The sequence below is a fragment of the Streptopelia decaocto genome (genome assembly GCF_964273445.1).
Source record: "Streptopelia decaocto genome assembly, chromosome: 2".
Lineage (NCBI taxonomy): Eukaryota > Metazoa > Chordata > Aves > Columbiformes > Columbidae > Streptopelia > Streptopelia decaocto.
Window position 1 is genome coordinate 128,107,677 of NC_138655.1, and position 26,371 is coordinate 128,134,047.

Here is a 26,371-nt window from a genome sequence, read left to right on the forward strand (position 1 = left end):
TAAGGGTTCCTATAGGCTGTGGGACCTATCCCTGTCACCGCATCCCATGGGCCGATCAGAAAGAAGCCGCATTGTGATGCTCGCCCCATGTCACTGGAAAAATCAGGCGCCTTTCCATAAAGCTTGCAAGGGTATTGCAAAGTTGTAGCAGCCTTTGCCTGCCCTGACGCTTCCCGTGGGCGCGGAAGGAGGCTGGGGAAGGGCCCGCCGGCTCGGCTCAGCTCCCCCGCGAGAAGGGACACTCGCCTCCCGCCGCAAGGAGGGACTTCTCCGAGGGAATGTCACGCTGTGGAAAAAGCATTTCCTCGTGGCAGGCAAGCACTGTGGGACGAGACCACGTGGAGCTTGACAGATCCGTGGGGCGGGAGGGAAAGGGCCGCCCCTGCCCCTGCTCCGCGGCTCTTCCCGGGGCGGTTTGAAAGCCAAGGGTAAGCGCCAGGGGATGCGGGGCGCCGCACCCGCCCCGCCGTCACCCCGCCCGGCAGGCAGCGGCCCCACCACAGGCGCCCTGCCGGGCGCGGCAGCAGGGTGGCAGGCAGCGGCTCCGGCCGGGGACGGCGCTGACGCCCGGCCAGCAGCCACTCTCCCCCGCCCGCCCTGCTGGAAGCGGAGCCCGGTGGGCCGCTGCTTCCCCGGGCAACGTGCGGGAGAGAGGAGCGAGCCCTCCTCCTCAGGGGTGGGCAGCAAGTACCGGGCAGCCGCAGATTCACCTTGTACTAAAGAGCCCTTAGTTCCGCCGACCGGGCAGTGAGGCGACTTCAAAATGGCTTTTCATTAGAAAATCTATCTGTCTCTTTGCGTCCCTGTCTGTCTGCTATCTGTCTGCTACCTCCACCACAATACATATTGACCGAACAGGGCTGTCTAGTATCTCAGGATTCATCTACTTACTATTCTTTTCATTATTTAGTACATTGCTTGTAAAAGAGACGGTGCTTTTGAAGAGTCGAAAAGTGAATGACCCAAATGGAGCGGGGGGAGATATAAAAATGATCGCCCAAATATAAACACATCAATAAACAGGGTGCACAGCATCCTGCGATGATCCATTTGAACTGCTCGCGTCTGGATTCTTTCTGTGGCATATGTCTGGCTTAAATTTTAAATGGTAATCAGACCTCGGGAAGAATCTAGCGTTAACTAAAGCATTAGGAGCTGCGACCGCCCAGTCAATCCTCCTAGAGTGGCATTGCTCCCTAAGAGATTCTTCAGCGCAGCAGCGAGCATTTTATCTCCAGGAAATTTAAGCCCAGCTTGGCGTCGTGACGGTGATGTTAGGTTGGAAGCAGCCCCTTTCCTCGGTAGTTTAACGCGAGAGGCACCAGGCCCCTTTACGGTTTGCAGTGATCCGTGATAAACAATAACACATCTTTTATTTCTTAAAAAACGAGACAATCAAATAGAATGAGCAGAGCCTGAGCATAAAACACCGGGCGAGCCGTGGCTTTATTAATTTCATGAGACACATAGGCTGTGGAGGGAGGTGAGCGGGCATTGCTGCCGGAAAGCCCAACCGCGGGAAGAGAGGAGTGACAGTAAAAGCTTCATCTGGACACTGCTGCAGCCTAGGTATAATAAACTTCACGACCGCCGGGCTATTTTATAGCGGTGCATGTGATAAGAGGGGAGCAAAACTTGGAGCCAGTACCAGCTAAGCCCGCTCCTTCCCCTTCCCGGGAGCGCGGCTCCCTCCCCGGCGCAGGCACTCGCCCATGTGGGCGAAGCGTGCGCGCCCGTGTGTATGGAAATCCATATTACACATTAATATACATCTATCTCCCAAATTCAGAGGTCGACCTGAGAGCAGCTCGGTGCATACGAAACCAGACGGGGAGGGGTTGCTGGGGAGGCCCGGGCTTCCATTGGCTGCAAGCGTCTGCCGTGGTGTGGGGGTATCTCTAATCATATTCAGCATGTTTTGCACAAGAAATGTCAGCCAGAAAGGGCTATCTGCTCCCTTCGCCAAATTATTCCACAACAATGTCATGCTCCGAGAGTCCGGCTGCAAACTCTTTTTTGGTAGACTCCTTGATCAGTTCGGGCAGAGGGGAAGCGGCGGGAGCAGGAGGCGGAGGCGGAGGCGGCTATTATCCCAACAGTGGTATCTACCTGCCACAAGCGTCCGATCTATCCTACGGGCTGCAAAGCTGCGGACTTTTCCCCGTTTTGAGCAAACGCAATGAAGGTACTTCTCAAAGCATGGTCCCCAGCTCGCACCCCTACGTGTCAGGGATGGAAGTGTGGCTAGACACCCCCCGGTCCTGTCGCATGGAAGAGCCGGAGAGCCAGCAGGCCACCTCGTGCTCCTTCGCTCCAAGCATTAAGGAGGAGAGCTCCTACTGTCTCTATGACTCAGAGAAATGCCCCAAGGGCTCGGCCGCCACCGACCTCGCTCCCTTCCCCCGGCTGAACGCCGAGGTCAGCCCGGCCAGCGGCGGCGGCGGGGTCCCCGTCCCGGGCTACTTCCGCCTCTCCCAGGCTTACGGCACCTCCAAGAACTACGGCGCGGGGCCGGCCGGGGCCGGGGCTGCCTCCTTCCCTCCGCAGCCCCCCGGCCGCTTCCAGACGCCTCCATCTTTGCCTCCCGTCCCGGACGCGGGGAGGAAGGAGGACGAGGAGCGCTCCCCCAGCCCCTTGGCGTGCATCTCCCAGAGGGAGGACGAGACTCAGACTTCATCTTCCACCGCAGAGGAGCTCTCTCCAGCTCCGTCAGAGAACAGCAAAGCATCTCCCGAGAAAGAGCCCGTAGGTAAGCGAATGATGATGGTGTCGGTGGTGGTGATGATAAAAAAAAAAAAAGCAGTCGAGGGTCACAGTGGCATCGCGATGCGAAAGGAGGATCCCAGCTGCCCCGCGGGGCTGCCAAGAAGCGCTGCTCAAACTGACCTTCTGAACTTTGTAATATTCGGGCATGGGGTTGCCGTAAAAATTAATGTCCTTCCTATAGTTTAAAACCCTCAGAGTCTCCGCTCTGGGCAACTTTAGCCTGCATGCTGCTTAAACATATAGAAAAACAAGATCAATCTTTCCCCTGTGATGTGAAGGTGCCTACCAGATAACAGAGATGTTTGTAAAGCATCCAAAACAAGCAATAGGCACTGCCAATAAATAAACCTATTAACGCGGTAAGTTATATTTTACGATCCAGAATGCTTTTCGGAATAACAGCCGCGCTGAAATGTGCCATCTATGAACTGCTATCAAATTAGACTGATGAATGCACCGCGGATATCCTTCAGCGTCTACACTAGATAACAGGGTTGTTATTTATTCATTTGCTTATTTATTTCCCTTTCGAGTCCCCATAGCAAAAAAATAACTCCCCTTCCCTGGGCGGCAGACTTTTCAGGCGCTTCTCTCCGGCTGCATTTCAGAAGCCCTGTTATTCCTTCAGGCGCCTTGTTGGAAAATAATAAGATCAAAACAAGAAAGCGGAAAACTACTAGAGAGCCAATCCCCAATCACGAACCACTCTGAGCCATCGAGGAATCGGTGTTACCTCTCTTCCCAGTCGGTTCCAGTGATAGGGACAAACACCCAACAACAAGGGATTTTTAATATATATATATATTTTTTGTGCCCCGAAGTTGTTGGAAGAGAGAGGGCCGGGGTGAAGCTCCCCGGGAAGGCAAGGGCTGGAGGCGGGGAGGCTCCGGCTCCCCAGCTCACCTTGTTTTCCACCTCAAGAGCACATTTACAAAGTTCAGACCCGCTGGCTTTGTTTTTTTTTTTTGGGACCAGGTGCTTGGTGGAGCTAAATAAGACCCCAGACCTTTCACCAAGCCACCCCTAGTACAGTGAGCTCGGAGCGGCCGAATGGGGAACAGGCAAAAGCCTGTTTGGGAAGGTCGGAGATGAACTACCCAGCGGGGCACACTGCCCTGCTGGAGGCTGCCTGGAGATTTTTGAGCAGAGGCAGATTTTCTCGGCCGGCTCTAGGGCCTTGGGGAAACAGTTTTGAAGATCTCGGTTCCCACAAGGACACCCCACATTCCAGCTCCCCTCAGCTGGAGGAGCATGCCGCCGCACACACACACACAAATACAAGCTCCTTCCATCCTCTTCCCCCCCAGTTCTTTGCCTCCTACCCACTGGTAACGTCCCTTTTCTACTTTCTCAAAACTAGGCAATTCAAAAGGAGAAAATGCAGCAAACTGGCTCACGGCAAAAAGTGGCAGAAAGAAACGGTGCCCCTATACCAAGCATCAAACTCTCGAGCTGGAAAAGGAGTTTCTGTTCAATATGTACCTGACTCGTGAGCGTCGCCTAGAGATCAGCCGCACAGTCCACCTCACAGACAGACAAGTTAAAATCTGGTTTCAGAACCGCAGAATGAAACTGAAGAAAATGAACAGAGAGAATAGGATTCGGGAGCTCACAGCCAACTTTAATTTCTCTTGATGAACCTATAAACACATCTTTATGGTTTAAAGAGCCAGTATCATTTTCCTAGGCTGTAGTCATCCGCACCTGTATGGATTAACGATTTTCAGACATTCTCAATATGCCCTTAACCTCTTAAGAGCTACTTTGGGGTGGGGGGGTGGACTAAAGCCACGCTAATGCACAAAATGCCGTGCGTGAACCTCCCCGCTTCCTTCAGCTTTCCCGGGACCCGATTTGTTCTTTTAAGCTTTGAAACACAGGAATACCATTTCAGGAGCTGCAAATATCTTTCCCCTCATATCTCTCTCTGAAAAGTAAACAAGCTCGATTAAAGGCGCATTCTTTCAATTATAAGCGGTGTAACTTGGACTATACCTAGCTGCAGAATGAAGAGTTTAAGCCTTGCCATATTTCTATATATTGGGAGTTTCCCATTCTCTGTTTTCCTTTTCTTCCCCCTCCCCCATTTTTCCTTCGAAAAGCAGGAGTTAAAATAATGAAATGCAGGCATCCTTTAAAAGGGCTTAATGGGAACGGGTGTTAAGAGCGATTTTTTTTTTTTTGCTTTACCTTAAAAGTCAATATTACAGCTTTAAAATTGGCCAGGAAAATGAAATCTCTTCTCTTTAAAGGTATAAAAGAGCTCGTGTTGCTCATGGACTAAATTATGACACTTACCTCTGAATTTCTCTCGCTCTTTCTGGTTGTAGATATTTACTTAATGTAGTTTTGCTTAAGTATGTGGAATTAGCGATTTTGTTGGTCTATAAATAACGTTACCGTTGGTAACGCATGACAAGCACACAGAAATTATCCCTTGAGAAGAAAGTAGTCACTTTTTCCCCACGAATTTCACTGAAAAATATATATCCTTAACATCAGAAGGACTTTCTGAGCCAGAGTCTGAGATTGCGAGGGAGAATATGTTCGTCTTCCTTTATACTGTGAAGTTACATGCATTAAAGGGTCAAACATATAGAAGAAAAAAAAAAACTAAAAAGAAAAAAAAAAGAAAGAAGCGGAAAAGCTATAAATACAGATATGTATAAATGTCTATTATTATTAAAATGCCGATACTGTTTTAAGCAAATGCATTCTATCGTTATTATAAATGTTAGTTCTAGCTATATCTAGTTCTTACCTTAAATCGGAATAAATTAATATTGTAATGCTGCTGTGCGTGAAAAAGACGATGTTTATGTTCTCATAGAAGAATAAAAAAACGTGGAATGAATCCTTTTAATTTTACCTCTTTTGTGACTGTTTATCCTCAGGTTCTACTTTATGTCTTCGAGAACTTTTACAACAGGAATAGTTGCCTAAACCCCCTGCAATTACTTTAGGAATCTATTTAAATATTACCTAGACGGTCGTAATTTGTCTGGGCCATATAGCGATGGTGCTCTAAGGTTTGTCGGCTTTTGTTCAGTTTTATGACTTGCTAGTATATCTGGATTGTTGCTGTCTTGAACGAGTGGTTTCAGTTGACTGAGGAGCTGCATAGACTGAGGAAGCAAATTACTATTTCTTGAGGGTAGGGAAACGATTTTTTTTTTTTTAATCGAACACCTAGAAGTGTGCGGAGACCTTTAAGTCCACAGGACGGTGACAAAATTCTAGCTTTATCTCAGGGCTAAGAAGAAATCGTAAAGGTGAGCACATAGGGAGGGGGGACCCCAGCCTCTCGTCCCTGCCAGCGGTCCTCTCCAGACAAAGCTATTCCCTACCTGGCTGCATGTGGAAGAGCTAATTTCACCCAAGCTGCTTTTTTGCATCCTCCCTCCCTTGCTGCATGTTTAGCTAATAGAGTCTTGCAAAAAGGAGATGCAAAAGGAGGGCTGGGAGAAGAGCGACAGCTAATGCTTCTTCGCAGGGTATGTGTATATCGGGATGAGGGGGGACAGGCTCTGAACCCGGGGTTCTTGGGAGCCGTTAGCTTTTCATAGTATAACGTTGTCGTGCACGGCCTTTTTCTTCCCGGTTGCATCTGCATGGAGAGGGAGAAGCTGCCCGTGAGGGGGGAGTGTTATTATATTTCTCTCTTGTTTTCATTAACCTACTCGAGGCTGGCCGGGGGGGCGCGAAGGGGCGCCGGCGGGGCGGGCGGGCGAGAGGGATGTTTTAGTCACGTTTTTGGTTTTATTTTCGTAGCGGGATCCTTGCGTTAAGGACCACGGCAATGGGGAAAATAATAATTAGCGCCTGAGAACTGCTCTGTGGTTTAGGTAGTTTCATGTTGTTGGGGCTCCACCTTTCTCTCTACAGCACGAAACTGCCTTAATTACTTCAGTTGATATCATCACCAGGTATGCTTGGTGCGAGGGTCCTTTCTGCCCGAAGAAATCTTAGCGCTGAAGTGATCTGTAGGCGTCAAGTCCCAATGCCATTGTTCCCCATCTGCAACGGAGCCTCCTTTGATTCCTCAGATAAACACGGCAGCCGAGGGGGGAAGCTTGACAAGTTCTTCAAGGTTAGCTAGCTCCTAAGCGAGTCCCTGCCTGCTTGCGGGATTTTTAATATATCTCGCAGGCTGCATTCAAGGTCAGGTGCGTTTTGGCATTCTGCTCGGTGTGGGTCGAGCTCGAGGGGGGTGTGTGTGTGTGCTGGTTTTATTTTTCTGTCTGGATTTATTAAAAAACAGACACCGAAAAGTCTGCCCGAGGGAGGGGGTGGGGAGAGATCAAGTCTGCCGGCCCCGCTCCGCGCACCATCACAGACAAGTCTCCGGAGCGCAGGACCCGCGGCCGGGCGGACGCCGCTCGCCACGGGAGTGCTCGGCCCTACTGGTGGCACTCGCCCCCGTGGCGGGTGGCTGGTGCCCGCCGGGGCCTGTCACAGGGATCCGTCGGACTCGCTCTCCAGCGGCTGCCCGGGGGCACCGGCTGCCCTGGCTCCCGCAAGGCCTCGGTTATGATCACGATTGCGGTGCGGGCGCGGCCGCTCGCCGCGGCGGCGGAACGGGCAACAGCGACCTCTCCGGGCCCGCTGCCGCCGCCGCCGCCTTTTGTGTCCGCAAAGCGACTGCGGGCAGGGGCCGCCTCCCGCCGGGCCCTCCGTCCGGCAGCCAGCGCCGGCACGGCAGCGCGGCGGGGCACCCTAAGCAAAGGAAAGACAGGCAAGGGAAAGGGCACAAAACTCACTCGTTGGGGGTTTATTTCTGTTTACTTTTTGGTGATCCTGATTATTTTTGCCTTAAAAAATAATAATAATTTTTAAAGTATGAACTTTTTCGAAAGCCCAGGCTGGGCTGCAGGACATCAGAGGAGTTCGGCTAGCGGATTGGAGCTAGACCCACCCTAGCCGGTTCCTTAGAGAAGGAGACGACCTCGGCTGGGGCAGGAGCAGAGCTCCACACTGCAGTCAAATTTAAGTGCTTGTGGCTGTCTCTACACACACTGTGCGCCTTACGGGATATCTGCTGGGTCTCTGTACATACGGGGAGTGTATTTGCAGGGCATAAGTCTGTGCGTGCCTGTACGGCGTTTATATACAGGTTTGCCTCTGTCCTTTATTTCCCATGTGAATCGCATCATCTGATTTTGGACTCCTTCCCCTAAATTCTGAATCATTTTTTCTCTCCGCTGTGCCAAAACACCTCCGTGTGTTCGCAGCACCGGCGATTCCGTGAGAGAGGTTTGCAGTGGCAGGAAACCACGGGAAAAGACGATCCTGAACTTCCCGTTCAGGAGAGATCGCCAATGCCCGCGGATTCGTGCCCCGCGCCTCCGCGGTGCGTGGCTGCTGAAGCAGCCCTTGCATATGGCCCTCGCTTAAAAACCCTCGGGGTCCTTCCTGTTGCAGCCGGGGGTAAAAGGTAGCGGAATGGAAGCTCTGCTAATTTGATTATGCCGGAATGGATGGCAGGGAGTATTTTTATTCAGGCACGATCGCTCCAGCGGTGCTTCATTCCTGGGAATTCCGATTACATACTGCAATTTGATGTGAACGCCTATTTCTACCCTGTTTGGGGTCTTTTGCCTCCGAAGGTGTAAGCCACCAAAATTAGCAACGCAAATTGTGCGAAGCCCACGCTGCCTCCAGTAGCCTTCGTGGCTTGTATGTAAAATGTACTTGTGGGACAAATAGATCTAAAAGGGCGGAAAGAGAGGCGAATGCTACAGTGTTATTATAAGCAACGTGACCGCGTGAAAAATGTCTGTAATTACTTGCTATATTTTATATCTTGCTTTCTGTACACCCTCTCCTGCCGCTTGGGTGCCGGCAGTGAACAAATGCGGAATTTTACAGGGAAATAAAAATGCAGGCGCGTTCTTTTAAACGTTATTGTTATTGTTATTCATTTGCTATTATTTTTGGTGAGTAACCAAAAAAATGAAACGCGCTGCAAGTTGAGAACCCAAATTCGAATATAAACATCCAGGACTCCCGCAGCTAAGATTATTTTTTCTGAATGGAAAAAGGAAGTTCTACAATCACATTTCACCACAGCTGACTCTTAATAATAAATACAAATGACGTCGAGTTCCGTCGTTCCAGGAAAGAAATACAATTATTTTTTTCTATTACCGCGTGTCTATACAATGGCCACAAAAAATAGGAGAGGAGAGCTTTATTTGCATTTTTAGAATTGTTAGAAAATAATCGGCTTCTTGTTTGTGGAGATCTTGCAACTGTTCCGTAATTTTTGAACTCTAATGGGGGATAATAGCTTCATTATGGGCCTTCGTAATCCTGAATGGAGGAGAGAGCGTTGTTAAAATAGGATCTCTGTAAGATTTCGGATTAAACTGTTGGGAAGACATGAAAAGAAAAAGAAAGAGAGAAGGAAAGAGGGGGAGAGAGCGAGAGAGAGAGCCCACATAGCGATGTAAAACTAATTAAAACCACACTTTCGCATGAACACTATTTACACATGATTTTAATTATTACTCTGCAGTCCCTACCATTTTCTGGGCTCTATTTTCAATAAAAGATATTTCGAGTAAATTGAGCCTGTCGCGGAGATTTTTTTTGTGCCCCCTGCATCCCATTGACCGCGCTCCTTCGCCTGCCACGGGGATAAACAGCTTGAGTGTCCGCCGAAGAAAAATCAGGCAGTCACAAGCGTATTTGCAAAGCGCTCAGGCACGACTTTAATTCCTAACACTGGACTTGGATCTGGCCGCCTCTCACTCTCCCCCCGCGCACCCTCCCCTCCTTCTGCGGCGCACTGTAACCCTCCGCTCGGTTTCCGACGCCGCTAGCGTGTGTCCTGCAGCCAAAGGAGGTGCCACCAACAAATAACTATATTTGCACATAAATTTGATTCACCAGAATGCCGGACGGCCGACTGCGAGCGCCCCTTTGATAGCCGCCCTGAGAAGCAGGGTGCCTTTCGGCAGCGGGGAGACGGGGCTTTTTCTCCCCTTTTCCCCCGCTGCTTCTCTGCATAGTTAAAGAATTAATCGTAGTGATAAATACCGCCGCGCGGCTCTGCCCGTTCTCCCTCCCGGCCAGGACGGCGGCTCCGCTCCGGCCGCCGCCTCGCCGCCCAGCCCAGGCTCCTCTCCCCGGCCTGGCGAGGGGGTCCCCGGCCACTGCGGCCCCGTCCAAGGGCAGGGCCGGGCGAGCGGGCGCGGCAGTGCGGCAGGGAGGACGAGAAGGGTGTTTCGGTCACTGCCGCTCTCTGTCCAGCGGGGTGGGGTGGGGAAGTGCAGTTTGGTGCCGGCCAGCCTAAATACCGAGCCAGCGCCTGCCCCGGTTCTTCTCCGGCCGGGTGGGGAGGGTCGACTCGGCGGCGGAGTTTCGGAAAGTGGATACGTTGAATTTGACTTTCTGCTGCCAGCTCTCTGCGTCGAACGGAACGGTATTGTTTATAGTGAGTTCCCAAACTAAACACAATAGTATAATTTAACCTTTCCAAGCACTCGTAAATTTTTACTGCCGTGAAACACAGCGATGCAAATGAGCGCGCTCGTAGTTACTGACTTAATAACAACCCTGTGGCTCCCGAAACAATAACTCCTTATGAAATATAATAAATATATATTTAAATACAGTATACCGCAACTGCTATTTTGCTTTTTTTTATTGCTTCAATTATTGTATAATTTTATGTGAAGGTCTCCGATCACAAGGGTGTGGGGTGTTTTGTTTTTTTTTTTTTTTCCGAGGGGAACACGACCCACTGATGGGATGATTAATTATGATATAAAATAGTCCGCTTAAACGAAAAAAAAAAAAAAAAGAGGAGAGAGAAAGAGGGAAGGGGGGCTGTAATACGGAATCTGATCTTTTAATCTCAGTTGGCCGCAATTAAAACAAACCCCGCCGTATAACTCCAATATCCCTTTGCATAAAAACATATGGCCTCGCTATAAAAATTATGGCTGGAAAACACTGACCCATTAATAGCCCGCGGACTGATTTATACTTTATTGTTCTGCTCCCCCGCCACGTGACCGGGGCAGCCAATGGGCGCCCGGGCTGCCCTCAACTTATTACTGACTCTACTTCTCCGCCAGCACCAAGTTGTTACGTGAAACCCGCAGCCCCGAACCGCGGCGGGTCCGCCGCCCGCGCCCGCCATGTCGGCTCCCGGGACCCTCAGCAATTACTACGTGGACTCCTTCCTGGTGCCGGAGGGGGACGAGCTGGCGGCGCCCCGCTACGCCCCCGCCCCGCTGGGGCCGCCGCCACCGCGGCCGGCGGCGCTGGCCGAGCACCCCGAGCTGGCCCCCTGCAGCTTCCAGCCCAAGGCGCCCGTCTTCGGCCCCCCCTGGAGCCCCGCGCACCCCGCCGGCGCCAGCGGCGTCCCCGCCGTCTACCACCCCTACGCGCACCACCAGGCGCCCGTGGCACCGCCCGACGGCAGGTACATGCGTTCGTGGCTTGAGCCTGTGCCGGGCTCCTTGTCTTTCCCCGGGTTACCTACCAGCAGGCATTACGGCATTAAACCTGAACCGCTGGCGGCCAGGAGGGCTGACTGTACCACGTTTGACACTCACACTTTGTCTCTCTCTGATTATGCTTGTGGTTCTCCTCCAGTTGATAGGGATAAGCAAAGCCACGAAGGCGCATTCTCTGAAAGCAATGGAGAAAGTGAGGCAAACGGAGAGAAACCGCAGATCGATCCAAGTAAGTGGGACTGCGAGGGTAATGGACTTCAGGGCGCTGCGCCGGCCGCGGGGAGGTGTCGAGGCGCTGGGGCTAATTACGCGGCCGAATACCGGCTGCTGCCGCCGCTGCAGCTCGCCCCGGGTCTGCGATCTGCAAGAGCCAGCGCTGCCCTTCGCAGCTCGGACGGGATTTAGGATGGCTCGGGATTTCCAGGCTGTAAGGAAAACAAAATCCTACCTTACAACTGCAACGTAAAAAAAAAGAAAGGCAAAATCCGCCATTCCCGCACTAGCCACCCCAGCAAACTCTGCAGGATGTGCTCGCATCCTTCCGCCTCGCCGCGCTCCCAGGCGTGGGCAAACACCGAGGAGAGGGTGCCTAGAAAGCATTGGATATGAATCTGATCCTTATTTTGTGTGACGGCTCGCAGGCCGGGGCGGCTATTGCGGGGCTGAGGGCAGAAACCTCGCCGTTGACTTGGTGTCTGCCTCACACCCCCTTCGTGGAAAACCCGGGGCTGGATGCTCCCAGGGCTGCGAAACTGGTGGCAGAGCGCCTCGGGATTGCTACCGCGATTAACGTCGTGAGAATTAGGGTCCTAAACCGGCGAGGTTTTAATTATGCCAGCTGTAGACTGACTTGCCAGCTCCCTGGGTCTTGCCAGTGATGACACGGGAGAAGGTCGAAATTAAAAAGTGAAACAATTTCGATGACATGCTGGTCTGGCTGGTCACTCCCGGGCTGGCAGTTTGAGGGGGGTGTGTGCGTGGGGAGGCCAAGAAGGAGGGAGGGAGCTAGCATAGAGAGAGGAGGAGAGAGTATTATAAAATTGCATCCTACAAACAATAAAAAAGGCCATGGGAGGCGGGGTGGCGGGGCTTTGCAGCGTGTGTTTGCGTGTGACCTCTCCATGCGTCTGTATTTTGGAGTCCATTGTGCCTCACCGTCCTCCGTGCGTTGGAAAATGAGAGCCACGTCCTAAACCCCTAAAGAGTGACACCTAAGCAGGTCTCCCTCTGTAGCCCACTCCCTCTACCCCCGAGTCTGAACTTCTCCTGTTGTTTTCGTTGTAGATAATCCAGCTGCAAACTGGCTCCACGCAAGGTCCACCAGGAAAAAGCGATGCCCTTACACCAAGCATCAGACCCTTGAACTGGAGAAGGAGTTTCTGTTCAATATGTATCTTACTAGGGACCGCAGATACGAGGTGGCCAGACTCCTCAATTTAACTGAGAGACAAGTGAAAATCTGGTTTCAGAACAGGAGGATGAAAATGAAGAAAATCAACAAAGATCGAGCGAAGGATGAATGATGGCGACACGTGGGTTAAATTGAAAATGCTTAAAGTAAAGAAAAAAAAAAAGAAAAAAGGAAAAAAAAGATAAAAAGTTAAAAACAAAACAAAAAAATCCTCCCCTTGAGCCCTGCCATGCAATGCGTCTGGGTCCAGGCCTCACTTTTCTCCCCATGGCAAATTCTGATTATGATTGTACCTTGATTGCCACAGAGGCCAGTTTGCCAGGAGAGGTACAAGTAAGACTTTCAATTTTCTAATAGGAAAGAAAAAGGGGGCATTAGCACGAAAAGGCTATTTAGCTGGCTTGTATAAATCTACCTGTTTCTTCACTTATGGAAAGAAAAATAAAAAAAAAAAAGAAAATTAAAAAAACTACCTTTTCATAATGCACAACTATTTACGGACTGTATAGTTTAGTCTACATAGTTAATTTTATTCGCTCTTTGCGCAGCAGAGAGATCTCTGCTTTAATACTTGAACACTGTGTTTTATTGTGGTAATTATGTTTGTGACTCAATTTATGTGCTTGGGTGCTGTACCGGATGTAATGGTGTAAGCTAGAATTCAATTTGAACTCAGGTTGTTTATTATAAAAATTGCATAGAGTATAGCTCTGTAGTGTATTAAGTCTTTTCTGTATAATTAGACAGTTAACCTCTGATTGTAAAATATATATTATATATATCCCAAGGCAAAAAAAAAAAAAAAAAAAAAGGAGGAAAAAAAAGTAGGAAAAAAAAGTTTGTCCGGGATGTCTGGGAATCACGGTTCTCAAAATATTGAAGCAAGTCATTTTAGTATGCACAGTTGATATATATATAGTACTGTCTTTGTCGGTTGTATATATAATCTATATATTAAAAAAGTAAATAAACAGACTAGCTTAAATATTGTTTTTGCACCAGTGAGCAGTTATCAGATTTTGGAGCTATACGTATATGTGAAAAGGGTAACTACCTATGGTTTACGTTTTAATTTTAATCGAATGATTTGATGCTTATTGTAATGAAGGTTAATTTTATTGATAATAAATTATACACTATGAAAACCTGCATTTGGTTATTGTAAATTTGTAGCGATTTAAAATAAATAAATCTGGGAAGTTATGTTGATGCAGAACGTACACTGTCTATTTTGAAATAGTTACCTCATGGCCTACTGACCAAATCGTTGTGTTTAAATGATATTTAACTTTTTGCCAAATAAAATATATTGATTCTTTTCTATTTTGTGATGTTTTAAGATCATTAAGGAGGGGTTCTTCCACGGCACACCGAATTTCACCAGCAGACGCGGCAGGGCTAGGGTAGTTGCGGAGGCAAGGCGAGTAGCAGTGTTATTTCTGAGACGGGGTAAACCCATAGTTCTATGAACTCGGGCCCCAGATGATTAAAATTTGGGTTTATTTTCGCCCTAAACGGGCAGATTCAGATCCTAAATGCCACTGCTTCGCTGAGAGGAGGCACAACTCCCCCCTCCCGGCTATAATTTGGTAAACTAGTGCTTAGCAGGGTGGAGAGGGAGGGAGCCCCTTCGTCTGGCGGCGGGGGCACGCTCCCCAGTTAACGCCAGTTTAATAAATTCGCCTGGCGGGGCGGGGGCATTTAGGACCAAACCAAAATGTCCGACGTTCTTCAGTGTGGACAATAATGTAAATCAGCCCACACGGTGACATTTAAGCTGAGATGGTTAATTAGCTTGTACCAGAAAATATCTAGCACTAAATGTGCTTCAACGAGCTCTATGAGAAGGTTCGTCTTACTAGCGCGTTCATTTTAAAATCCCTTCTAGAGATAATTGTCCATGCAAAACATGTTATTTCAAACGTCACTCATTTTTTCCCTTCCCTTCAGGTTTGGGATTTTTTTTCCCCTATTGAATGTCCCGTGGCAAATAAAAACAACCCCTTGCATTTTACTAGAGCATCGGATTATATATGTATGTACAGATAGATATAGCTGCAGATAAAATTTTGCTGACAATTATGGTAGAATTTATGGTGTCAATTCTACTCTCTCATTTAGCCGAAGGAAAAGAGTTGGGCTGGCAGCAGGCTAAAGCAGAGAAGACAAAATAGGATTTATTTTGAAAAATAGAAAGAAGGTTTCGTTGAAGTGGAAGATTTCTACACACAGCCCCATTGCACCCACCCCTCCCCCGCCGCCCCAAGCCAAACCAAGCTCAGCTACAAAAGAAAATAGCGAATTCTGTGAGCTTGCTGAAATTTACCCTTGTTTTGGGCGGACATCTTACTGCACAGAGTAGACATCCTCCATAATATGAGCTGCAGCACACTTCTACGCTACATCGACCCTTGTTTGCAAATATGTCGAATAATAATAAAAGCCGCCTTGTTTTACGGAGGTACACTTACATCTATGTATGTATTTAAAGCAAAATAAGACGAAACACACTTATGGTCTTGGCAGAAGTTGTTGTCAGGAAAATTCAGCGCCATACAGTGCAATAAAAGAAAATGACTGCTGTAACCGTTTATGGGGTGTAAAACGCTGCAGGGCTAAAGACAAAACTTAGGGAGCCGGCAAGAAGTTTACAGATGTTCAGAACTGCAGGAGGAAAAAAAAAAAAAAAAAAAAAGAAAGGAAGAAAGAAAAGGCTTTTCGCTTCACCTTAAAAAATAATTTAAAAAAAAAAAAAGGAGAAAAATAAAAAAATAAATCCGGGGTAAGATTTGATGAGCTCTAATTAGTGAAAGGGAGCTCGTTGTGGCGTGCACACACAAAATGCCCCTAATTGATCCCTGAGCCAGTATTTGGGGATGCTGGGACGCCCTCTGTTGTTGCAGACAGAGGCAACTTCAAAGAATCAGCATTAAGAGTGTGTAATAAATGACGGGTCTGCAAACTGTCTGGAATTCGGCTCTTAATGAGTTTACAACTGTCCAGCCACAATTAAGATTTTCTACAAAAGCCTTTTCATTTGTTTTGTCTGGCTGTTTTAGATAAAGCGGGCGAGCGGAAATAACAACCTTTTATTGGCCTTCCCCTGCTTAAATCCAGGCTGGGAGGTGGACATTTATCTTCCCGGTGCACTGGAGGGCAGAGGCGCTGGCTCTACGGGGCCGGCGCGGTGGTGGTGGCGGCGGCGGTGGTGTCAACCGGGCGGCGGCAGGTGGCGCTGTGACTCCGCGAAAGAGCGCCCGCCCGCCCGCCATCAAGCGCTTGGCCGCCTCCCCGACAGCTCCTAAAATGTCGACTTTTATGGGAGCATAACTGGCGTCGGAACCGCTGGTTTGGTTTTAACAAAGGCCGATAGGTTTGAGGATTTTTTTTTTTGCCACTGTATCGCAGGAGCGCGGTGAGGGATGCCCCGCTGCCATCGCACACGGTTCGGGTGGCATTTACTGCCTGGCCACGTTCCATGCTCTCATAGCAGAAGTAAAGCTTGCTCTGCACCGAGGACATACCCTGCATTTATTATTCTCAAAACACCGAGACATTTCCTATTAGCTAATAGAGGCGAAGGCAGCCCTGTCACTGAACTGGCAATTTCTCTTTCCCTTGCCCCAAATATTCGCCCTTCTCTGGCGAAGCTCTGAGCCTGCAAAATAGGGCGTCCTGATCTCCCGAAAGGCTGGTGAGAAATTAAATATTTGGAGAGAGGGGGAATTGAAGGGTTCGGGCAGGATGGAAGAAGCTCTCCCTGGATTAGCCCGGGAGAAGCCCCCAAAAATCTTCCCTCTCCGAGTGGGGTGCAAAGGGACAGATTTTCCAATGCCCTTTTCTGCCCCACGTCGCTGGAGACACAGCCGTGCGGGGAAACGGCAGCGACGCAAACCTCCCGTTTGAAAATTATTTACCGGGGACAGAAATTCCTTAACAGCTGTCTTTGATACAAATAAAAAGTCCTGCTTCTATCCCCCGCAATTTCAGTTCTGTGGGACCCGTTGTGATTATACGATGCAGATGCGAGCAGGCTGATACTCTGCAAACTTGACATGTCCCTCAAAGTCATTCCTAACTTCTCCTCGCCTTCTATTTTGAGTTCTTCGAGTCGTTTTCGTATTTTTTTTTCGTTTTGCTTTTGTTGGCTTTTACGTCTTGAGAATGAGGCTTAGAGGGGAATTGTAGAGTATTTTCAGATGGCAATTGACAAAAGAGAGGAGGGAAAAGTAATTGGAAGAAAAATAATGGCAGGAGGAAAGGAAGTATAAAATGTGGGCTGAAGTATAAACGTTGTATTTTTCAAGTTAAAGCCAGACAAGTAAACAGATAGCTGCATAGTACTTTGTAACAGAACTACTTTCTCTGCGTTTTATTCACATTTCCTTAAATCAAAGCCAATCTCTTTATATCGAAATTCAGCATCGGGAAGGAATATGAGCACTGAGCTATTTTTCCCCCGCATTGTTTCAAAGATTTAATTCTTTCTAGGGATAAAGAATAACAGCCACTCCCTGCTTTCTAACAAGAGCCTTCCTATAAAATAGTTGTCTACAATGGCATTGCTAAACTTATTATGATTAATTATTTTTTTTCCTTGGGCAGTAAAATGATATCGAAATTTTAAAGTGTTTATGCATCGTCATACTAAGTAATAACTTGGCACAGTATGCTCCATTATAATTGTGGATAAATTACGGCAAGAACAGATTCCAAAATAACAAAATCCTCCCTAGTATGAACCACATTACGATACTGGCTAATACACAACCCATAATCACGTAGTGCTCCCAGGTCGCTTTTAACTTATAAGAACCGTTTTATCACTACCTTTTACTTCCCGGAAGGCTCAGAAGGCAAGGAGAGGTAGTCCAAAGCTCACAAAAAAAACCCCAACCAACCAACAACAATGAATCCCACCTGGAGGATTATTTTTAAAGCGTGTGAAAATATTGTGGTGACCAAAACCTTGCAATCTGCATTCCTTCGCCATTTCCTCGACTGAAAAAAAAAAAATATATATTCAAATAAAAAGTGCGTTTTCAGACGCGGGGATCCAGCCTGGATTTGTGTGCGACAAAACGAGAGAGTTCAGAGGCTGTTTTCATAGGCAGTTTTATGCCTAACATGCAGAGGGTGGGGGAAGTAAATAAGGTGGTGGGGACCTGTGTCTGGGGTCCTTTTAAGATTTATTCAGTGAAGACCGTTTGAGAAATCTTAAGCGTTGGCAGGGAAAAAGCTGAGAGCAAAATATATTAAAAAAAAAAAAAAAAAGGTGGTGGCATTAAACACACGCACGAAAATAAAAATACATAAACCTGCAAATTGTACCGAATCAGAGAGTTCGAAATACAACCACTCAGCTAATCTATTCGGTCCTACACTGTCCATGTTTTAGTCTAGACATTGGTTATATTTGCTATTTTTTTCTTCTTGCGTCTTGGTATGTTGTCACCAGAGGAGCAATTTATTGGTCTAATGTCATCTATTTCAGCCTCTTTGATCTTTTTAGTCGTCGTCTTGTTTGCTTCGCATTCGTTTAACTTTTCGGGCCTTTATTCTTTTCCAGCAGCCTCTTCTGCCGGCGTGTTCCCACATCGCGATTGCGACCGCAGGGATATTGTCTAATATTGGCGAATTGGAAGAAATAACTGAAGGGGGGGTGTCTTTCTCCAGCTTCCCCCTTACGCCTGCGAATAATAACAGCGTTTTCACGCACTTAACGTTTGGCAAATATCTACATTTGCCAAACGCTACATTTGCATGGTCTGAAGCATCAAAATCTCAGGGATCTGGCTTCAGATAATTTACTTGCTTCTGTCAATAACCTATATTCATGTGGCTGCAATAGCCGCGCATAAAGAGTCCCAAAGAGTGTGTGTATGTTGGAGGTGAGTGTGGGGGAAGAGGGTGTCCCCCGTTTACAAAACCTAAAGTTTAGGGTCCGTGCGAAATATCACCAAGAACAATTTTAAGTGGTGAGAAAGTCTTTGTACATGGGGCACCAAACTATAATTGAAAGGAGAATTTCCGGGGCAATTCCATTGTGCTCCTTCCAGTTTATGATGTGCAATACAGGCAGGCAGTAAAAGCTGTCTTTACCAGGACTCCCTGTCTGAGAGAAGGAAACTCATTTTACGATCCGTTTAAAGGAAGGGCATGGTGCAGCATCCTCAATGAAGAGCCATTCGCATTGTTGGGGCGCCCAGTGTTTAGAAAAGCAGCAATGCTCCCCATCATGTGAGCGTACCGCTGCCGCCTCACGCCTAGGACTATAAGGTGGGTAGGACGGGAAGGCAAAAGGGGCATTAAACAGGCGGCTGAGATTTAAAACTATTTGTAGGCGATTTCTTCAAAGCAGCTCTTTCTTTCTTTTTCTTTCTTTCTTTCTTTTTCTTTCTTTCTTTCTTTCTTTCTTTCTTTCTTTCTTTCTTTCTTTCTTTCTTTCTTTCTTTTCTTTTCTTTTCTTTTCTTTTCTTTTCTTTTCTTTTCTTTTCTTTTCTTTTCTTTTCTTTTCTTTTCTTTTCTTTTCTTTCTTTTTATTTTGAAGGCGTGAAAGTTGAGTCCCCGACGGGTTTTTTTGTTTGTTTGTTTTTGGTTTTGTTTGAGATGGGGTGACTGTTTTTTTCCTAGAAGCTAAACCGGGGGGCTCACTCCAGGGATCGCCTTGACTTTCAAGGCTCGGGCAGCCCCTTGGAGCCGGCGGCGGTGCGGCGGGGGCCAGGCGTGGCGGGGCCCGGCGGCCGTGGGGGTATCCCCATAAACCCCGCTGCGGAGTTATCCCTCCTCTCCCCCCCGCCTATTTTCCTTGCGGAAAGCAACGCTGGAGTGACGAACAACCTCTTTTGAAGTTTATATTTTATTTCTTTTTTTTTTTTTTTCCTAACCCCCCCCACCGGGTTCCATCTAAAGGACCACATGATTCGTGCGTCCTTCCCGGGGGGCCGAGCGCCCTCCCCTCCCGCGGCGGCGGCGCCGTCGGGGGGAGAGGGGCGGGCGGCGGCGGCTGGAGGGCGCTCCCGGGCGCAGCGGCGGCGCTCCCGGCCCGTCCATGGCCGGGTACCGGCGGGCCGCGGCCGGCACCACCTGTGAGGCGGGCGGGGATTGGCGGGCGGCGTCATATGACCGGTCACGTGCTCGAGGCAGCTCAGTCCAAAAGAAAATGGGGTTTGGTGTAAATCTGGGGGTGTAATGTTATCATATATCACGCTACCTCGTAAAACCGACACTGAAGCCTGCCGGACAACAAATCACAGGTCAAAATTATGAGCTCTTCGTATTATGTGAATGCGCTTTTTAGCAAATATACGGCGGGGGCTTCTCTTTTCCAAAATGCAGAGCCTACTTCTTGCTCCTTTGCAAGCAACTCCCAGAGAAGCGGCTATGGACCAGGCGCGGGTGCCTTCGCCTCCTCCATGCCCGGCTTGTACAATGTGAACAGTACCATATATCAAAGCCCGTTCTCTTCCGGATACAGCCTGGGCTCTGATGCCTACAACCTGCATTGTTCCTCTTTTGATCAGAACATTCCCGTCCTCTGCAATGAGCTAACCAAACCCAGCTGTGAGAAAGCGGAGGAAAGCAACCTGCACAACCAGGCTGAGCCTAATTTCCGGATATACCCCTGGATGAGGTCTTCAGGTAGGGGCAAGCGGAGAGGGCTTGGAGCCGTGGCAGCCAGGCAAAGCGTGTCGCCAGAATTACTGTCAGCACAGCCTTTATGGTTTTAATTATAGCCGAGGCGCCATTGCGTAGAAAGCCCGTGGCATTGTATGTAAATGAGTATCATAAAACTTTTTATTGCCCAATTAATGGGTTCTAGCCTCGTAAATTTATTTAACTCCATTTGCTATGGAATTTTAGCATTGAGTTGATTTGCGCTGTTTGCTATAGAAATGTGGCGAGTTGGCTGCGGGCTCCCAGAGCCCCCACGGGTAAGCGTCTCCCCTGTCCTCTGCCGAAGTTGGGCAAAAAAAATCCCGGTCGCTGGGGAAGGCGGAGGGGAAAGGGGCTTTCAGGAGCGAGGGACGGGCTGCTGAGGACTTCGCCAGCCCACGTTGCCGAGATGTGCCACTCTCGTCCCCCCCTGCCCTTTCCACGGAGATAAGGATCTATAGAAATGTACTAAACAGGAAAACAGGGCGGGGGGGTGGGAGCTGGGGGGGTGGGGGGGGAGAGTGTATGAAAAAAGAGAGCTCTCTTCTGGAGCTAAGTGCGATGTATTGTTTACGATCCAGGCGGAGTGGGGTGGGGTGGTGGAGGGAGCCCCCGACATTAAAATAAAATAAATACAGCCCAGCCTTCCAGCTTTTTATTTCCCCTTGCGAAAGTCTGGAAGGTTTTAGGGAAATACATTGCCTGGGGGGAAAGTTCCTCCTCCCAAAAGCAATTTCCTCCTCCACCTCCTCTCCTGAATGCTTTCTCTCCACTTTTTCTAGGTCTCGAGCAACTTATTTTTGCTCTGCCTAAGCAGGGCAGGTCGTGTGGCTGAAATGCCTTTGTTAGGGCAAAGTGGGGAGGCGGGTGAAAGTGAGAGGAAGGGATCATTCACTCTCGCTGGTCCACTTTTTGTTTATTTTAAAAATACTAATATTAAGGGAAAAAAAAAAAAAAGATTAAAAAAAAAAGAGAGAAAAAAAAGAGAGAAAACTTTCCACCTCTCTTCTTGCCTAACTCCCGGCCGTGTGTGCCTGCTTTCAGGTCCAGATAGGAAGCGAGGGCGCCAGACCTACACCCGCTACCAGACCCTGGAGCTGGAGAAGGAATTCCACTTCAATCGTTATCTAACTCGGCGGCGGAGAATAGAGATCGCTCATGCTCTCTGCCTGACGGAGAGGCAGATCAAAATCTGGTTCCAAAACCGGAGGATGAAGTGGAAGAAGGAGCACAAGGAGGAGAGCTCCAGCACCCCGGCTCCCAACGAGCCCACGTCAGCAGCAGCCTCTGTCGAGAAAGTGGAAGAAGACGAAGAGGAGGAGGACTAAGGAGTCCCACTCGAGGAAGTGATCTCTTAGTATAATGTATGCACATGACAGTTGGAAAAGCTCCCTTTAAAGAAAAGAAGAAGAAGAAGAAAAGACTGACAGATTTTATTAAAAAAAAAGTTCCCTTTAATAATCATCTTGCAACCGAGCATTTGCAAACATGAAAACGTTTATTGCGGTGGTTTTCCAGCCTTCTCTCCACTCTCCCGTACTCCTCAAACCTGCCCTGTACCGAATCTTTCGGTAATATCGCCTAAGAGCATCCTACAATCTTTTCTTCTTTCGTTCATCCAAACCTGGGTGGGTTTGTCCAGGGGACATTTCAGTGAGAGAACTGCTGCTTGCACAGATAGTAAACCATGACCTTCCGAAGTGACTACCTGACTCAATAGTCCAAATCACGTGTAAGGGGAAAAGTGCATTAGGCTCACATTAAGAAAAACTACCTAATTTTGAATAAGTAGCTCTGCACTTCTCTTTTTTTTTTTTTTTTTTTTTTTTGTTATTGTTAGAAAAGTATTATAACTAACAGTTACACTAACAAAAGCTTAAACAGCAAGTAAGGGGGAAAAAAAGTTGTTCCACAAACCACTACAATCTACAGCAATGATTTGTACTACCTATTTTCAAGACTACCTATATATCTTGCTCCGCCTACCTATCTTCGAAAGTATACTGTATTTTAGTAGTGAAAATAAGATAACATTACTAATGTGAATCGCGAAATGCTTTTAGAAATGTAAGTGTAGTCGTTTGAAAAGCACGCATCAATAGCTTTGGTATAGAATTTGGTACCGAAAAGGCTGAATATATTTAAATTTAAAATAATATATTTATTCCAAAGCAATTATAAATGAAAACCATATGCTGCAATATATCTTTGTTCTCGATTCTTTACTATTTCGAGTGAGGAAGCAAACACACGCCAATATTGTACAAAGCGGTTTAACATCGCCCATTGGCTTCTACCTTCGGCTGCCTCTGCTATAGGCCGTTTTCTTATTCTAGGTTGATCTTACTTAATATAGCGGAAAGTGTTATTTCAAAAGTAAATTTAAATGGCAATGTAACCACCGTTAAAAAACCACAATTGCTTGTCCTGATTATCCGAAGGTGTTAATATATAATACAGTGAATTTTCCTACGATAGCAGATACTGTATATTGGAACGATTTTTTTTTTTTTTTGGTCATTTATATTCGTCTTGGAACTCATTTGTAAGATCATGTCATAAATTGGGAAGTATGTAATTGATTTGGAAACTTTGTAGCATGATGTATTGTTAAGAACTCTGTATAAATCCGTCTTGAAGGTTTGGCTAAAGTTTATTCAAAAATTGTATGTTACAATGTGTTTCGATGTGTTCGTTGTGAACATTTGGATATGCCGTGTAAGTATTGGAAGTGGAAAAAAAATAACGTATGTGAACTCTCTTTGGAAGTGATACCGTGTTCAAGTATCTCCCACGATAAATGTGTTTTATGTTACACAGAAAATAAATATGCTTGTTGACAATGAATTGTGTTTCTTTATTAGGAAACAGTTTGAAAGGAGCATAAAAATAAATTACACAAACAAATAAAGAAATTAGGCTATATAGGGCTGGGTTTTTTTTCATAATCAGACAAAAAATTCCAAGGTGATGAATTGATAATAATCAGTCAATTTCTCTATCTCTACTTTATGATTTTTTTATTCCCCCTAGCGCAGTTGATTAATAAAGCGGAAAGCCTTCTGTATGGGAGGGCTTCCTTCCACCGGGTTCCCGTGTCCTCTTGAAATCATAACCCCAGTCCAGGCGGCCGGCGACCAAGCAAAAATCACACGCAGTGAAATAATATTTGGTAATGAACAGAAAGTGCGATGCAAAACTTCCAAGTATAAATGATCTTGTCGGGGACGTATGTGGCTTGTGCGTGCGGCTTTCAGGGAGTGGGTGCATCAAAAAGGGGAAAAATCGACCCACTTTAGCAAATGTATCATTTTTGCCAAGTACTATATAACGTCAAGAATATCTAATATTTTAATTTTGTTTCAAAAAATAAAATAAAAATAAATCTCGCCCGAAAAGTCCCTTTATTCGGCCGGGTAAATACCGGTAGAACCAAGGAATCATTTGCGCGGAAGTTCCCTTTTTCTACTACATTCCGTCCTGGTTAACGTACTAATTGTAATTTTAATAAAATTAGTACAAACTCCAGGTCTTTTAAAAAAACTCCAGCGCTGCCTCTGTGGTAAGATGGCGCCTCTCTAAGACCTGCCTCTTCTTAGTGATGAGGAAAAGGCCATAAATCCGTTGTTGTTTATGAAAATTTACAACTTTGCAATACAACTTTATGAGTTGTTCGGTTTTTCCATTGGTCGTTGTCGGTCATGTGGATGGTAACCGTGAACATGAACTTTTTTATAATTTCCCTTGCGAGAATAGAGCCGCATTCTTTTGCTGAGCTCTGTCCTGCTTCGGATCTCTCTGGCTTTCAATCCCCATTTCATTTGTTCTTTGTAAGGCAATAGTGAACCAAGTGTGCGGAGGTTCGGCATAAGCAGCCGCCTAGAACACAGATCCGGGATGGCAATTTCCAGTTCCCCCGCTGGAAGGTGTGGCATATTGGATTCAAAGCACTGGCGTGGCAGATTTTCAACTTGCAACCTGGCTAATTTCCTGCTTCTTCTGGCACCAAAAGGAGGGCGATTCGTCTCCTGTGCAGCCAAAGCGACAGCTGTCAAAGTCGCAGGGGCTCCTGTGAGCCAGAACCTAAAAGGTGAGAAATGTATATGACACTACCGTAAGCAGGGAAACATGGTTTAATACGTTTAAATATTAGACATGTGCAATTAAACAAAAAACGGAGGTGGATGCAGCTCAGTTGATTTCGACTTAATCAGTGCATGCAAAAATATGCCTAAATAAAATGTCTACTTTCTATTATTTAGCAAGAAAGCCGTGATTTTTTTTTTAATTAAGTTTATTTCTGTTTGCATTTGCCAGGGGATTGCAGTGACATTCAGGTTATTTTCTAACAATTCAGGTTTGCAGCATCAATCCGAGGGGATTTTTTTTTCCCCGCAAGAGGAAAAAAAAAATCCCCCCCCTCCACATTAAATGTTTATTTCGCAGCATTAATTTAAAGTTCATTTGCGGCACCTGAAATTTAGATGTAATTTATTTTTTACTGTTTCAGTAAAAAAAAAAAAAAAAAAAACAAAAACAGCAGTCAGCACAATGTCTCCTGGCTCCCCTGGCATATCCAGGGGAAAGGTTATTTCTAGACGGGAGAGGAACAGCGCGAATGTGCCTTTGATTTTCTTTATCAGATCTTTATCAGCCTGCAAAATCCTCGTGCCGTGGGTCCCTCGGAACAGCGTTCCCGGCTCTTTCCGGCGTGGGCGGCTTGCGCGCCTCGGTTTCGCGGAGTGGGCTTTGCAGCTGCTAAACTGATTTCAGTGCCGGAGACGGAGCTTTTTTTTTTTGCTTTTTTTTTTTTTTTTTTTTTTTTTTCCCCTTGTCTCTCCTTGTTGTGACTGTTACGGTGAGGCGGTGGGGCGGGGAAGCGGTGGCCGGCGGGCTGGTGCCCCGCGGTGTGTGCCGATGGGGGAGAGCGGGGCCCCGGGGACGGCGCCTCCGAGATCCCCCCACCGCCGCCGCCCGGCTCCGCTCCCGCCTCCTCATGGCGAATGAGCGGCTCGGTGTGCTTTAAGTGTTGGCTCCGGCTCTGCTTGTGCTGCCGGGCTGATAAAGCATTGCATTTGCATTGCATTGCGGTATCTGCCGGACTGGAGCTGCAGTGAGCGCCGGATTATTTATTGCGGGGCCGCGGGTGCTCAGTGCTGCCACGGCGTGGCGAAACGGCGGAGGCGGGCTCGGAGCGGCCCCCGCAGCCCCGGGAAAGGGTAGCGCCGGGAGCCTGCGCTGCTCGGAGGAAGCCCAAATAAAAGATGAAGGAAAAAAAAATAAAAAGAAAAAAGAAAAGAAAAATAAGAAATCCGGCCTACCCTTCCTACGGGAGCATCGAAGCTCGCCTCCGAGCAAGATATTCCGGCAGGGCCGGCTCTGCCCCCTCCCCTTCCCCTCCGCGTGTACCTCGGTGTGTGTCAAATGTAAAATATCACCGTGGGAGCTGGCTGGGGAGGACCCGCCCGCGTCCCCTCGGCCAGGCTCCCGATACCCCGCCAGTCTAAACAACGGTTCGCCTTGCTCAAACTGTTTGGATTAGGAGCTATTAGTTAAAGATTGGTTTTGGTGACGCTGCCGAGCATGAGAAGGTTTCGTAAGTGGTTTTATATACGAGGAGAAGGAGGCTTTTAAGCTTAAGAGGGTAATTGCCCCCGCACCTGTATCCCAGGGTGGCTGGGCTTGCTGGTTGGGTTTTCGGCGGGAGGATGAAGGTGAAGTGTTTGGCGGAGGAGGTGTTAGGGGTGCGGAGAATTCCGAAAACAAATAAAAGGCGGATGAAATACATGGGTACCGAAAAGTGTTACTTTGTTGCGGTGGCAAAATGGAGCAGCTGGCTTTTTGCTTTCCTGGGGGGGGGAAATGGTAAAGGGAAACTGCTGCAAAATGTGTCCTGGGAGGACATTTCCCTGGCAAGGCTCGAGGGGAACAGATTATTGTAATTCGGGGTTTTCTGGGGGTAGGGGGAGGAGCGGAGAGGACGCCTGAATGTGACTGAAGCGGAGATTGCAGTGCAGATTGTTTAGCTGTCACTGTAACTACTCTAACACGACCCATCCAGGCAAACGTG

General features: G+C 47.7%; 3 protein-coding genes and 1 long non-coding RNA gene across 4 annotated transcripts; 3 read left to right on the forward strand and 1 right to left on the reverse strand.

Moving 5' to 3' along the window:
• The first annotated feature begins 1,473 nt into the window (after window positions 1-1,473).
• Window positions 1,474-5,620, forward strand: HOXA10 (homeobox A10). The gene is made up of 2 exons (XM_082047071.1): window positions 1,474-2,749; window positions 4,127-5,620. Exons 1-2 carry the CDS (start codon window positions 1,930-1,932, stop codon window positions 4,399-4,401), a joined length of 1,095 nt encoding a protein of 364 aa, XP_081903197.1. The 5' UTR covers window positions 1,474-1,929; the 3' UTR covers window positions 4,402-5,620.
• Window positions 5,621-8,927: 3,307 nt separating this feature from the next.
• On the reverse strand, window positions 8,928-12,521 carry LOC309437097. The gene is made up of 3 exons (XR_014183494.1): window positions 11,683-12,521; window positions 11,334-11,409; window positions 8,928-9,078 (listed from the first exon to the last, which is right to left on the reverse strand). It is a non-coding gene; the product is annotated as an uncharacterized lncRNA (long non-coding RNA).
• On the forward strand, window positions 10,502-13,966 carry HOXA9 (homeobox A9). Its single transcript, XM_082047073.1, has 2 exons — window positions 10,502-11,463; window positions 12,519-13,966. Exons 1-2 carry the CDS (start codon window positions 10,914-10,916, stop codon window positions 12,755-12,757), a joined length of 789 nt encoding a protein of 262 aa, XP_081903199.1. The 5' UTR covers window positions 10,502-10,913; the 3' UTR covers window positions 12,758-13,966.
• Window positions 13,967-19,300: 5,334 nt separating this feature from the next.
• Window positions 19,301-23,148, forward strand: HOXA7 (homeobox A7). The gene is made up of 2 exons (XM_082044340.1): window positions 19,301-20,286; window positions 21,346-23,148. Exons 1-2 carry the CDS (start codon window positions 19,911-19,913, stop codon window positions 21,627-21,629), a joined length of 660 nt encoding a protein of 219 aa, XP_081900466.1. The 5' UTR covers window positions 19,301-19,910; the 3' UTR covers window positions 21,630-23,148.
• Window positions 23,149-26,371: the final 3,223 nt, after the last annotated feature.

What these genes read in the sequence shown, in the direction of transcription:
- HOXA9 (XM_082047073.1), top strand. Translation starts at nt 10,914, where the DNA reads ATGTCGGCTCCCGGGACCCTCAGCAATTACTACGTGGACTCCTTCCTG. An exon ending in GAAACCGCAGATCGATCCAA is followed by an intron (nt 11,464 to 12,518) that starts GTAAGTGGGACT and finishes TTTTCGTTGTAG; the next exon opens with ATAATCCAGCTGCAAACTGG.
- HOXA10 (XM_082047071.1), top strand. Translation starts at nt 1,930, where the DNA reads ATGTCAGCCAGAAAGGGCTATCTGCTCCCTTCGCCAAATTATTCCACA. An exon ending in TCCCGAGAAAGAGCCCGTAG is followed by an intron (nt 2,750 to 4,126) that starts GTAAGCGAATGA and finishes TCTCAAAACTAG; the next exon opens with GCAATTCAAAAGGAGAAAAT.
- HOXA7 (XM_082044340.1), top strand. Translation starts at nt 19,911, where the DNA reads ATGAGCTCTTCGTATTATGTGAATGCGCTTTTTAGCAAATATACGGCG. An exon ending in CCCCTGGATGAGGTCTTCAG is followed by an intron (nt 20,287 to 21,345) that starts GTAGGGGCAAGC and finishes GCCTGCTTTCAG; the next exon opens with GTCCAGATAGGAAGCGAGGG.